The 15,314-nt window shown below is 37.6% G+C and overlaps 1 protein-coding gene across 1 annotated transcript in view; it reads right to left on the reverse strand.

The window, feature by feature from the left end:
- KIF6 (kinesin family member 6) overlaps window positions 1–15,029 on the reverse strand; it is a 372,644-nt gene extending 357,615 nt beyond the window's left edge. Inside the window, exons 1-3 of the mRNA XM_069488531.1 lie at window positions 14,964–15,029; window positions 11,204–11,313; window positions 6,154–6,228 (exon numbers count right to left, since the gene is read on the reverse strand). Coding sequence (XP_069344632.1) covers window positions 6,154–6,228; window positions 11,204–11,313; window positions 14,964–15,029 — 251 coding nt within the window. The remainder of the gene's footprint in view (window positions 1–6,153; window positions 6,229–11,203; window positions 11,314–14,963) is intronic.
- Window positions 15,030–15,314: the final 285 nt, after the last annotated feature.

Raw genomic sequence — 15,314 nt, forward strand, 5'->3', positions numbered from 1 at the left:
TTCCTATATCTCAAACTTTTAGGTAAAACATAGATTGGCTCTACTGGAAAACTGGAATTATGCACATTTGTGGATGTGTGATAAAACCTCCTAAAAGTCTAGACTCCAAAGTTTCCCTCCCTAAATCTTTAAGTGAAATTGACACTCCAGGATGATGTCCACGTTAGCTTATGGCTTCAGGTATTCTCTGATAGATCACCACACAGTCTAGAGATTGAGGTATTCCAGCTTGAACCACATAACACCAAGTAAAATAACAAATAAAACAACAAACTATTCTTTTGTATACTGTAATACCATAGTAATTGTGGAATTACTAAATTTTACCTTTATAAAAATTTGTCCAAAATTCATGTGATAAAAAGCAGTTTTTACATATTACTAATAAACACAGGATATATTTCAGAAAAACCTGAGTTCAGAACAAGCAGCATGATGAAGTATTTCCTAATGGAGATTTACTAAATAATAAATAATTGCAAAGGTTCTTGTACTAATTTTCAATAATATAAAATTAAAGCTTTATAACTTCTCTCCATTCATGCAGTCCTATACAGTCATACAGCGTAATATCACTGATCTGGACTAAGTAGGAAAAGATAAGTCTAAATTAGTGAGATTTCTGAATTATAGAATTTTGGAAAGAAATGTGATTAATTTTACTTAGCTTTAATTGCATACAGTAACAAGAATTAAGCTACAATGTGTTAACCCAGCAGAGTAACTTTAAAGGGACCATTTATTTTATGTTGAGAATGTGTTCCTGAAGGCTACAGTTTCCATTCACAGACCTGCTATATTATATAATTCTTTAAAAATTGATTTGCAATTTATGGGGATAAATATCACTTCAAATATTGTGTATAAGTGATACTTTATTAGCATTTTATGTTTCACCATCATTTAAAAGTCACAGAATTCAAGTTTGCATAAAATATGAATATATTGTATATGACATATTTAAAGTCAATGAAAAAGTGATTCTCTCCTGAGGCTCTTAACTTAATTTGTTTAATAACCCTCTCCTTCAGAGATGAGTCAAAGGAAAACGTAAATCTGCCCCATCCTTCTATTCACTGTTGCAGTACACATTTCTGCAGAGTAGAAGCCTGGATTAGTGGCAGTACCCAGACCCATAACACAACAGGGGAGAGAGGGCCTCACACCCAGCAGATAAGCACACCATGCCCACAGTACATGCCATGCCCTCCCCATAGACACGAAGGTGGGACACAGGAAACAGAAATGGCATGTTCAAACAGACAATGGCACCCTGAAATGGCAGAGATGAGCCCACCACTAAGAATCACCAAACATGTGAGAAAAATCTGTACCAGGAAAGCAGGGCACCAAATTCATCAGTAGAAAAATATGCACATTAAGAAAAATGAGGCTGGGCGCGGTGGCTCACGCCTGTAATCCTAGCACTCTGGGAGGCCGAGGCCGGTGGATCGCTCAAGGCCAGGAGTTCGAGACCAGCCTGAACAAGAGCGAGACCCCGTCTCTACTAAAAATAGAAAGAAGTTATCTGGCCAACTAAAATATATATAGAAAAAATTAGCCGGGCATGGTGGCGCATGCCTGTAGTCCCAGCCACTCGGGAGGCTGAGGCGGTAGGATCGCTTAAGCCCAGGAAGTTTGAGGTTGCTGTGAGCTAGGCTGACGCCACGGCACTCACTCTAGCCCAGGCAACAAAGTGAGACTCTGTCTCAAAAAAAAAAAAAAAAAAATGAGATAGAAAAAACCCCAATGTTTCAAAAGAAGATAATAATAATCTTTTCATTTCCTAGAAATGAAAAATAAAATTGCAAAAAAAAAATAAATTAGAGGTAAACAATAAAGCAGAATGCATATGACTCAAAGGGAAATTGCCATGCTGGGAATTTGAGCTGAATATTCTTCCAGAACTCAGAATCAAAGGGCAAAGAGATGGGAACTATGTATTGACAGTTATATTTGAAGGATAGAATTGGTAGTTCTATAACTGGAAGTTCCAGAAAGAAAGAATAGATATGGTGGAGATAAGGAAATTATTTTTTTTAATTATCAAAAATATTATCAATGTCATGACCCTTGGACTTGAATACAAGGGTTTTCAGATTGAAATAGCTGAATGGGAGAAAAGAATACATGAAAAAATATCTGTACCTAAACTCACTGACAGGAAATTTCATAAAAACAAAGAAAAAGAAAAAAATCTTAAAAACATCTAGAAAACAGAGATTTCTGAAAAGAAATAAGAATCATATGTTTGTTAGCCATTCTTATATCTTCTTTTGAGAAATTTCTATTCATGTCATTTGCCCACTTTTTGATAGGGTTGTTTGATTTTTTCTTGCTGATTTTCCTGAGTTCTAAATAGATTCTTGTTATCAGTCCTTTATCTGATGTGTAGTATACAAAATTTTTTTCCCATCCTGTAGGTGGTCTGTTTATTCTCGTGACTGTTTCTTTGGCTGTGCAGAAGCTTTTTAATTTAATCAGGTCCCATTCATTTATTTTTGTTGCTGCTGTGATTGCCTTGGGGGTCTTCTTCATAAATTCTTTGCCTAGGCCAATGTCTGTAAGAGTCTTGCTAACAAACATATGAAAAAATGCTCAACATCCCTAATCATCAGAGAAATGCAAATCAAAACCACAATGAGATATCACTTAACCCCAGTGAGAATGGCCTTTATCAAAAAATCCCAAAACAACACATGTTGGCGTGGATGTGGAGAGACAGGAACACTCATACACTGCTGGTGGGACTGCAAACTAGTGCAACACCTGTGGAAAGCATTATGGAGGTATCTTAAACAGATTCAAGTAGACCTGCCATTCGATCCAGCAATCCCATTATTGGGCATATACCCAAAGGAAAAAAGGTCATTCTGTAACAAAGACACATGTACCCGAATGTTTATAGCAGCACAATTCACAATAGCAAAGATGTGGAAACAACCCAAATGCCCATCAATTCATGAATGGATTAGTAAGCTGTGGTATATGTATACCATGGAATATTACTCAGCTATAAGGAATGATGAAGATACGACATCTCTATGGTTCTCCTGGAGAGAGTTGGAACCCATTATATTAAGTGAAGTATCCCAAGAATGGAAAAACAAGCATCACATGTACTCACCAGAAAATTGGTTTCCCTGATCATCACCTAAATACACATCTGGGAACGACACCAATCAGATATCAGACTAAGGTGGGGGGTAGGGGGAGGGGATGGGGGTATGCCTACACAATGAGTGCATTGCGCACCCTTTGGGGAATGGTAACGCTTGAAGGTGCTGACTCGGGAAGGGGGGGTGGGGAAGGGAGGGATATATTCCTACATGATGGGTGCAATGCGCACTGTCTGGGGAACAGACACACCTGGCTTGGGGGGAAAGGCGGTACATGGGCAACGTATGTAACCTGCAATTCTGTATCCCCCATAACAATAAGATGAAATAAAAAAAGAAAGAAAAAAAAAAAGAAGTAAGAATCAGATTGGCATTGACATATTTTCAACAACCCTGCATACAAAGAGACAATGGAACAATATCTTCACAGTTTTGAGGGGAAAGAACTTTTAACCTTGAATTCTATATCCAGCCAAATTCCACTTAACCATAAAGAGAAATGAAAGGCTTCAGAAAGTTCCCCAGCCTTGAACTTGCTTTAAAATGTTATTAGAATATGATTACCAAAAAGAAATACAAGAAATAGACATGAGTACTGTTTCTTGAAACAGTGATGAGCAAAGCAATAGTTATAACTTGGAGGTAAATTTAAATAAATGTTGATAATAAAAATGATTAATAACAATCCAGAAAGGAGTATCAGCTGATCTCCACACTGGAAGTTGTAGGGGAACAGGAGAGGCAAAGAAAAATTATGCTAAGGTTCTTGACTGGAGAGAACAGAGAGGAGAGAGGAGAGAGAGGGAGACAAGGGGAGAGAGAGGAGAAAAGAGGGAAAGAAATTTTAGATATTAAGGAAAATACAAATGTTAAAATATCTGTATTTAAACTAGAGGTGATGAAGTACAATGGCCAACTTGAGGGATAAAATGGAAGCAGCAAGAACAACAGTGAAGAGCACAGTAAAACCAATGAAAAGCAAGAAAGGAAAAAAATATTATGGAAAGTATAATAAATGGAAAAAATAAAATAAGACAGGAGGAATAACTCCAAATATTGCTACGGTAATCATAATAAATGTGAACGGGTTAAAGTAACCAATTAAAGATCAGTGACTCTGGGTTTGGCTACAAAGGTAAAGGCACCTATGTTTTATTTACCAGGCCTATAATTAAAAACAAAATGTCACAAGGCAGCTGAACTAAGAGGTAGGGAAAGATAAACCAGACAAAGACTAACAGAGGAAAAAATAGCAAAACTAGTTTCAGGGAAAAAAAAAAAAAACAGATACAAGGAGAAAAGTAATAAAAAGGACAAAGATGACTATTTCCTATAGATAAAAGATAGGACCCACTAGGACTAACTTGAGCTACTTGGATAAAAATGTTCTTACCTGTCATTTTTAAAATCTTGTTATCATTGAGTTGAGTATCTTTGTCAAGTCAGTGAACAAAGCAAAGCCCCTGCCTTCATGGAGCTTTTGTTCTAGTGGACACAGACAAACACAAAACCTTACAAACTATACAGCATGTCAGATGGTAATAAGTGCTAAAAGAAATAAAGCAAAATAGGGAAGGGTCAAGTACGCAATTTTGAATAGGGCAGTAAAGAAAGGCTTCATGGAGAAAGTGGCATATGATCAATGACTTCAAGTTGCTGAGGAAGCACCCATGCAGATTTCTGAGGGAAGAGAATTCCAGGCAGAGGGAACAGCAAGAGCCAATGGTCACTGTATACAATGAAATATAAGTAAATTCACTGAGAAGGAATGGCTAGTAAGGCAAGTGGAAAATCAGGAGAGTGTGCCAAGTGAAGAAAGTGGTTGGAGGAGGACAGACTAATTAAATGTGTCAAAATAGTGGATATATCAAATAACATGAGGAAGGAGAAATGACCATTATTAAATTTACCAAAGAGAAGTCGTAGCTGATTTTGACAAAAACAATTTTAATGGAGCAGTGGAGACCAAAATCTGATAAGAGCAGGGTTTAGGAGAGGAACTGAAGTAGTGAATAAAGCCAACCATTTCACATAAATTTTCTATAAAGAAAAGCTGGGGAAAGGGGCAGTAGCTGGAGGAGAAAGTAGGATCAAGATGAAAGAAAGAGAGTCAGTAATGGGAAGAAAACCCAGGCATCTATGAAATAGAAACTAAGGTTCTCTCTCCAAATGGTTTCATGAAGTTTCAAAATAAAACACATGAGACCAGCTATCTGAAAAATGACATAACCCAGATGATTACTAAAAGGAAGGACATTTTAGAAATGTTTAACATCCAATCAAGGGAACCTCAATTTAATAATCAAAGAGGTGTTGTTAGATTATAATTAAAATAGTTTAAGCCTACTTGATTGTAATGTACCTAATGAAAGAAGACTGTACGAAAAGAGAAAGGTTTGGTTTGAGTAGGATTCATAAAACATGAGTTTGAGAGACAAAATATGACACTGTGTTTCCAGCAATGTCCATTAAAAAGGGTATACTGATTAGTGGACTTGAAAATTAGGTTCATTTAGACTGTATCTTAGGATTATTAGGTCATAAAAATCATCCAGATGATTTCAAGATCAGAAAGCAACCTTATTAGTAGTAGCTGCCCATACAGATTCCCTGCAAGAGGACAGTGTGCTTATCAAAGGGCTTGAGTGTCTAGTCCCTAGGAGACTTTGCCAATACATATTAATAAATTGGCATTCTTATTTGTTCAGTATTCTCATGTGAGTTTAGTTCGAATAGTCAGCAGCTTGGAACTATGTGGATACACTGAAGGAAAGAGACCTAGAAACTAAGGGTCAAGCTTTGAAATGTCACTGCGGTAGAGAAGGGCCAACCATCACTAGGTCTCCCAGGTGCCACTGACACCTTATCCTTGCTCCATCTAACCACGTTTGAAGTACTGTACTGCTATCATCATCACATGCCCCGAAGCCTCAGTACATAATTGATATACTAAAGTACATTACCACAATTATCTGAGAATTGAAGACAAGATGAAAAACCACTAACCCACTGCACAAAATATGGGAAATCCTACCTTTCAGCAACTGGTTTGGCAATGTTTTCAAAAACGGTCTCTTGGTTTGCATCCTGATCAAAAATCCTTTGAAATCTGCAATGTGAAAATGGTAAATATTTAAGGGTTGAGCCTTCAAACACTATTGGATTAATAAATCTTGTTTTTCTAAAAGCTTTGTCAATTACCCCATATTTACATCACTGGGCTTACCTAACTTAACACAATGTTTTCCCTGTAGTCCCAACTACACTGTGCTGTTGTACTCCTGTATACAAATGGTGGGTAAACAGTATTGCTTTGAAAAGATCTGCACAATAAATCCTTCTGAAAAACTGCAGCAGCTTTGAACAAAATAATAAACTGTGTGTTTTTTAGCTCTCAAGAGGGACAGTGTCTGCAATTGGCATGAAATTCAAATCTAGATAACTGCATGAAATGGAAACCCAAGAACAGGATGTAAACAGCCAAAGAACTTCTGATGTCTGACCTGTGAGAAAAGAATACAACTGTGAATTGTATGATGATTGAACTTAGTTTTAATATTTTGAACTCAAGTTTATTTTTCTACTAATTAGGTAGTACATCCTAGTATCAATCATTTAATTCTCTGGATGGTTTTGTTTCATTTTCTTCACCATGAGTCAAAAGTCATAAAGCATCCAAGAAAACAAAGAAGACCAGTAAAAAAAAAAAAAAAAGTCAAAAATTAAATTAAGATAGACTTGTCCTGCAAACAGAAGTTTTTATCAGATTGGCAATGGCTAGGAGTGTGGGGAGATGGTATGGTATCAATTTCACTCTTCTTGCAATGCTACTCTGACTTAGCTTAGTACAGAATCACAAGCACAGTGGAATACCTGGAGTAGGAGACACAGAATCTGTTCTTTTACAGTGTGATAAGGTGCAACCAGCAAGTATGGCCTCCACTGAAACATCATGAGGACAAAGAGAGCGAGAGAGTGAACATGCAAACTGGGCAAAACGTTAACAAAAAGGCAAATCTCCTACAAAGAGTATATAAGTGTTAATTGAGTTATTCTCCTACCTTTTCTGTATATTTAAAATTTTCAAAATAAAAACTGGGTGGCGGGAGGCACTTTAAAGCAAAAACTTTAAAACAAACACTTCGAGGGCATCCTAAGCAGCTTTCAGAGTGGCTTAGGAATCTCTGGTCTGTGTGCCTGTCTATGCAAGCGAACTGAGCACATGTTCAATCAAGTCAGAGATTGTAAACGAACCGTTTTCACTGCTGAGGCATTTGAAAGGACATCTAGAGCTGGACTGGAAACAAAATGGAATGAAATTCATCATCTTTAACCAACATTAACTTCAGAAGATCCCTGTATCTGACCTACCTCCATTTTAGAGAAGCAAATAATGACCTAAACAAAGGGATATCCTGAGGCACTCTGGCTACTATGCCATTTAGCAGGTAATATTATATTTTAGACAGCAATGTTTACTATTTAGTGTGCCCAGACCACTCCTCCAAACTCTATAGGTGTATCACAGCTGTAGACATGAATACTAACACAACACAGAGATTGACGTAACACATGGCTGCTCAACTGTTCTTCAGAGCACTGTGTAGTAGGATGTCTGAGCACAGATTTTTAGCAGTGCTTTTGAGAAGAACGATAAGGCTCGTTTACTTCTTTTACCAGATTGGTGATGACTGAGTGAGTCAATTAGCCATCCCCACCCCACTTCATTAAGTAAGAGGAATTACATCTACTACCACATAAACAAAAGAGACAGCACAAGTTTTAAAGAAGGCAAGGAATCGCACACAGAATACATCCTGAAAGGTACCTTATGTAAAATTAATGATAGCATTTTCATTTACTAATTGATCTATTCATTCCACAAACACATACTGAGTGCCTACCATGTACCAGGCATTTCTAACAAGGTTTAAATTAGACTAAAATGTAATTTTAGTATAATACCTCTAAAGTGCATTGAATTCCTCAGGGAAAAATGACATCCTCCACTATTTAGAATAATAGATGACAGAATTACAAGTAATACAGATCTCTCTGTTTATTGGCTTTTCCCCACATATTTTCAAATGAAAATTTTAGTACCAAAGTTTACAATAAATCATTAATTATATATTCAACATCAAATATCATCATTTCAAAATATTTTATTTTATACAGTGTAGTTGCATAGTAATCTGAAAAGGGATTTTCATCAGCTATCTTCTAAAAACCAATGAAGAACAAAACAGAATCATAGAGTTAGAAGGGATTTTAACAGGTTCAGTTTAATCATGAACAGAGAAAGAAGCTGAGGTTCACAGAGATAAAGTGATCACTCGTGGTTCTAGAGCTCATCAATAATACTTCTTGAGACATGACTTAGCTTTCCTGATTCTTAAGAGGTCCTTTCATATATTGGGAAGTTGTATAGACTTTTTCTAAACTCTATTTCAAACTATCTCCTCCCACCCCAAACCGTTCTTCCTCCACTCTTCTTCATCCCAGAAAGTGAAAGCTCCATTCTTCTAGATGTTTAGTCCAAACCCTTAGAGCCTCCTTGACTCCTCCCTTTCTACCATAATCTATATCCAATCCATCAGCTAACTCTGTCAACTCCAACCTTCAAAATATATCCAGAATCCAGTTATTTCTCAGCATTCCCACTGCCACCACCCTGGGCCAAGCTACCGTAATTTCTTGCCTGGTCTCCCTTGTAATAGACTAACTGGTCTTCTTTGCCCTCTTACAGTCTCTTTTCCACAAGTCAACAAGAGTGATCCCGCTAAAACGTAAGTGATATAATTTCATTTTTCTGCTCAAAACCCTTCATTGCCTCCCCATGGCACTTTGGAGGAAAGCTAAAGCCCTCATGAAGACATATAAGGCTCCATGTGATCTAGCCACCCTGCTACCTCAGTGCCCTGTCTTCTTCCCCCCACCCCCTTGCTTACTGTACTCCAGCCACTGAAATCCCTTCACGTTTCCTCAGACATGTCAAGCATTCTCCCATGGTAGGGACTTTGCTCTTGCTGTTCCCTTGACCTGGAATTCTCACCCCAGATATTTGAATGGCTGCCTTCCTCACTTCCACCAAGTCTTTGCTCAAATGTTGCCTTTACTATAATGCCTTCCCTGACTAACCTATTAAATGTTGCAACCATCCCTCTCCTTTGTTACTCCTCATCCCAGCAGTCCTCTTTCCTCTTCTCTGCCTTACTTTTCTTCGCGGCACTTAATATCTTCTGATATACATTTTGCATATTGATTCTCTCATCTACCTCCTCTTACTAAAATGTAAGCTGTGTAGTAAGAGCAAGAGCCTTGTTACATTCCCTGCTGTATTCCTAGCAATTAAAACAGCACACAGTGGGTAGTTAATAATTATTTGTTGATTGAATAAATTTTCTTGGGGTAAAATTGCCTTTAAAATGTTTAAATATGTATCTCTGAACATATGATTAAGTTGAATATTTTATTAATTTTTTATTTTAAATATTGAAACCAATGTTTTTAATTAAGAGACTTAAAAATAAGCAAATTGTGCTTTTCCAATAAATGTATGTTTAAATACACTGTGTAGCTACATAATGTAAAGAATACTTTGGGAAGGGGCAATAGATAGAGACATAGTCAATTGTTCTTATCAATCAAATGGTATCATGGTCAATAAAACGTTTCAGCCAACTGTTGCTTTATAGACATTGGCCTAGGAGAGCTGCAGTTATGTCATAGCTATTAAGGTTTGTAGCCTGCTTATATCAGTGGGATAATGTCCCCTTCAGAAAAAATCAGTCATGGTTTATAGGGCTACTCCTCAGAGGATATAATGAAAGGCAATGGGGAGTCACAAAGACAAGATGAGGACCACCTCATTGTGCAACCACATGTTAGGAATCTCTGCTTGTACTTACTGTGAAAGGAGATATAATCAGAAGACAGGTGGAGGTAAAGGGAAGACATATATGTGAGAGAGAAAAGGCAGAGTTATAAAGACCAAGGGAAATTCTTTATAAGAAAAAAGGATAAGAGTAAATGAGAATTTAAAAGGAAAAAAGAGAAAGAGAGAGAGGCAAAAAGCCATAAAAAAAATCTGGGATAATTTTACCCAAAGAGCAAAGGCAGGAATAGATTCAAAATAGGACCTTTGTAAACAGTCCAGAGAGAAATGCAAGAGAGTAATTAGGATTCCTTCAGCAGGACCCAGAAATCCACCACCAAAGTTTGGGCTAGAGATCAAATATGGATTTAACTTGAGCTCAAACTTCTACAAAAATCAAAAGTAGGAATTAAAAGAAATGGCTTAATCTGAAACTGGAGAATAAATACAGTATGAAATAGCAATAATCCCCAAATTCAAGGCCTACATACTAGAAGAGCATTTAGACCAAAGGCACTGATGACTATCAAAGGGTGGCTGTTTGGTACTTTTTACTTGAACCATTGAGTTGGGCACTGCTCATGAGAAATATAGTGCAATCCATAAATGTGAGAGCATATGTTATTTAAAATTTTCTAGTAGTCACATTTTAAGAAAAGTAAAAAGAAACAGGTGAAATTAATTTTAATATATTCTTTAACCCAATATATCCAAAATTTTATCATTTTGATCATAATCAATATGAAAAAATTTTTGAGATATTTTACATTCTTTTGGACTGCATAGATACAGAGTGTGCATATGTGCATATGAGGTCCATATATCCTTTATATTATAAAGAAGGCTCACCTGTACAGCACACAGATTGTATCTTAAGTTATCTTTAATAAAATTTAGTCATGTATTGAAACTTCCTATAAGTACTAAACCACAGTAAGTCAAGTAGGAAAAAGATAATACTAGATAAACAGAGGTGGTAAAGAAAGCCTAGAATCTTGAAATATGATCTCAGATACAGAAATATACGCTCTTTTGATCTTGGGCACAGCAGTAAAAAGACAACTTGAATTCTATCTACTAGATGAAACAGAGAGCTAGCTGCATTGCATTTTTCAGAAGAAATGGTACTAATAATTTCACAGTGGACATTAATGGAATATTATAGTTCAGTAATGAAACAAACGAAAAAGGAGACAGATAAACTTACTTAAAGTTGTAGCTTTCTCGCTTATTATTCACAAATCCATCGGCCAAATCACGTGGTAAGATAATTTCCAAGCTAGATGTTAATTTTTCATCTTCATCTATGGAATAAATCTGCAAATATGAATATAACAAATGGACATAAATGGTAAAATTACAGCGTCAATTGTGACCATATTATACAATGGGATTAAAATTGTACTCTTAAGATAAGTCATAATGTAGTATAATTTGGATAATTTTCCTCTTTGAACTATGTGTAGACTCAGACAAATATATGCAACTGAATAAGAGGTAAAACCCAAATTAATATTGTATCAAAGTCAGGTCATCTTTGAATGATTTAATATTCAAATTTGAGCATTTGAGTATCTCTGTTGTCAGTGAGAAACTAGTAGTACTGAATGCAACATATTATCTAGTATTGCTTTGGTATTATGTATCAGAAATTAACATTTTACTACAACCAATAAACATTTCTGAGTTTATTGAGTTTACAAACTACTAAGACACAGAGATAAAAGAACTAGGTCTGACACATCTCAGAGAGTTCACAAGAATGCTCTAATTCAAGTTCCGTTTAAAGAAGCCCAAGGTTCTATGAGACATATTCAGGCATTTGATAAAAGACGTGGTTTCAGAAGACACATGTAATTCATGTCTTTGATGTTGTTGTCAAGGTTCTCATCCAAGTTCAGCCACTAATTAGCAAGTAACCAGGGAGAAATCACTTAGCTTCTCTAAGTGGATATGGAAATGGCAGATCCTAACCAATGCCCTTACAACTGTAACATTCTCTGATTCTCTTCTTGGTTTCCTACTCCTTCATTTGTTGGCCGGGAAAATCAAGAGTCACACCTATAAACAGGTCATGTATAATAAATAAAAGCATAAGATTTGGTGTCCAGACTTGGGTCCAACACTGAGTTCAATTTACCAGCTGTGTGACCGGACCAGCCAACACTTTCAGAATTGAGGTTCCTTATACATAAAATGAGGAAAACAGAATTAGCTCCCTTACAAGATTGCTACGGGGATCAAATGATGTAATGGAAGTGGAAGTATTTTGTAATGCACCATAAAAAATGTTAGTCATTAGATTTAGAGGTTTTTAAAAAAAGACTACTTGTCTTTCACCAGGAAATAAAATTCTTTCTAAATGGCAATACTTCCTGTCTGAGACCCATTTAGATGCTTGATTATGGGGGGAAAGGCCATATTCCTAAGCAAGTAAAAGCCTATCTAAATCTTCAGAAAGTTTGAGTAATTTCCTAAGTACATTTTTATTGAAACCTCTCATTTAACATGTGAAGACTTCGTGTAGAAAAGTCATTCTGTAAAATAAAATCTTTGTAAAAAGTAATGGCATCAGATTCAAGGTTTCCTGGCTAGGTTTTCTCAAGAGATATTTAAAAATTATATTCCATAGGGCAGTACATAAAAAAAATTTAATAGCTAGACAGGTGAGTGAAGGGGGTGTGTGAGACATGAGACACAGAGGAGTTAGAAATTTCAAACATTTTTTTAAAAATCTGTATCAGTGCTCAACAGATAGAAAAGAAAGCCGACTGCAGTAGAAACAACGATTGTTCACAACTCTGATGAAGCCATTCTTTGAGGCATTAAAAAAGTCCCTTAGAGGCAGAAAACTTGGTTAGTTTAACATCCTGGCTTTCTAACCTTCATCATAGAAGTGTTTGTTATTTGAGATAAGGTAGTCATTTTTTTTAAGAATAAAAGATAGCCAAAACAAATGAAAGGAAAAATATGAAAATGTTTTGAAATACACAAAGCACTATACAAACGAAGAGCATTTACCATTGTTAAAATTATTAGAGGTTCATTTTATGTATCTTCTTTATTAACCTATACATTATAATCTAATTTATAATGCCTTAGGTGATAAGATTTATAAAGTAATGAAGCTACAAAATGAAGGGGAAGGAAAAAAATACCATTGAGTCATTCTTGATTTAATGCTACAAAAAGCATTTCCTTCTAGTCAGAGAAAAAAACTATACAAATTTTTTTTCGGGGGGACAAGGAGTTATGGTGCTAAAACGTGGTGTTTCTAAGGGAGAACAGGGATACACTAACTCACTCTTTATTCATTCCTGTTCTCTTCTTTTTGAGTATGTGGCACAATGTTACATCTTGGTAAGAATCTAACATTATGAAAATACAGTGTGACACGTAAAATACTTCCTGGAGGACCCATAAGACTCACCAAAGATATGCAAAAGGAAGCTCATTAAAATATCCAAACACTGAATTTTAAGAGAAGAGAAAGTTCAATATTAAATCCAAGACTGTCCATCAACACCCTTCCTCTCACTTTACCATAACCCAGCATCTGCTTCTGACTTCTGAGTCTGTGTAGATAAGCCCAACATTTTTAGCTAAGAATCTGGGTAGATGCATTACATATAATACACTTTTTACATATGATGCACTTTTAAAAATCTTTGTATGATTGCAGGAGGAAGAGAAAAATGGGAAGATACCCATGGTTCTTTCCACACTGCTTTATTCCTTGTTTTAAATACATAAACTACATAAGGTAAATGCTAAATTATGAGATGCTATGATGTTACACATATACACATACACAGTATAGATACGGGATTGAGATAAAATATTAATATTAATAACATACCTATTCCAGGCACTCACAAATACGACCCAAATTGCCCTTGCCTAAATTCTGACTTTGGGAGGCAAAAAAGGATTTGTCAGAAAAGGAGAATAGCTTTGGATTCAAAGATCCTTAATTGCAATCACAGTTCTGCCACTCACCAGCCGGGTACCTTGGCTACATAATTTAACCTGAGCCTCTGTTTCCTCATCTGTAAAATGAGGAAAATGACACCAATCTTGTATGGTTCTTGTGAGAATCAGAGATAATGCAGATAAAGTGCCTGTTAGGTGGGGATTTCTCAAGACATGGTAAGAATGACTATGCTCCCTTCTAGGTAGAGAAAACAATGTTTTGAAACGTTTAAGAAGCATAAAATGTATCTTTGCTCAGAGCAAAGGCAGTGCCTTGACCTACTCTGTACCCTTCTGAATTTAGCACACTAGGAAAGCACCTAGTAAGTACTCAATTAATGTTTCCTGAATTAAGTGTACATGTGTATTCTTTGGGTCAGGATGCATAAGTATCTATGTATTTCTGCAATGAGTATGTGTCAAGGTTCATGTTTATGTTGCAGAATGACAACGTAGTTAGTAAAAATTCTTGAGGACCCCCTACGTGCAAAATGCTGAATATGTGAATGTTTTGTGCATCTCTATCATTTCAGACTTGCTTGCACATGTTTTGCCCGAGTGTGAAAATGTACCTTTGAGTGTATCTGCGTATGGAGAACCCCGTGACAGTTTCCCAGAAAGGTACAGTAAGTGCTTGTGTGTGACTGCGGCGCAGTCTATGTGAGTGTGCAAACGGGCATACTGTACATGCACTAGTCGGCCCCTACGTGAGCAGGAGTGCCCGGCGCATGAAAGTGGCTCCGTGCAGGGTCTGTCTGCCCCCACAGCACTGTGTCAGGTGGGAGTGGCCTGAGTGTCCGTCGGTCGCATCCCTGATAGCACTGCGAGGGGGTCTGCGTGACTGCGGGGGCGCCTCGGTCACTGTGCACGGGATTCCGAGCCGCCTCAGCGCCAGCCGCTGAGCCCCTCACCCGGGGTCGGCCCCCTCACGTGCCGCCCGACCCCCGGCCCCCGAGGCCCCACCGCGCCGGCGCCCTGGCTACTCCGGCCCGTACCCCTTGTTGCTGCTTCCGGACAGGGGGCTTCACCCTCGCGAATATCTGGATCGTCTGCTTCACCATCTCCTCCCTGGCTCTGCACTGACCCTTGACCTCTCTCAAGTCGTGGCTCCCAAAACTTCTGAACTCCCACAGCCTTCGGGGGCCCGGAAGCCTTAGCAACAGTAACTAGGGACGCTACCCAAGGAGCACCGCGGCACCCAAGACCCCGCCTCCCCTCCCTAATTGGTCATGGGCTGAGGGGCGGCCCCAAGGGAGAGATGAGGGGCGGGGTTGGGGCGGGGTTGGGGCGGGACCGAGCCGAGAGCGCTACGCATGCGCATGAGCAAGGTTCTGGGCTCTGGGTTT

The sequence above is a fragment of the Eulemur rufifrons genome, chromosome 15 (genome assembly GCF_041146395.1).
Source record: "Eulemur rufifrons isolate Redbay chromosome 15, OSU_ERuf_1, whole genome shotgun sequence".
NCBI classification, from domain to species: Eukaryota; Metazoa; Chordata; class Mammalia; order Primates; family Lemuridae; genus Eulemur; species Eulemur rufifrons.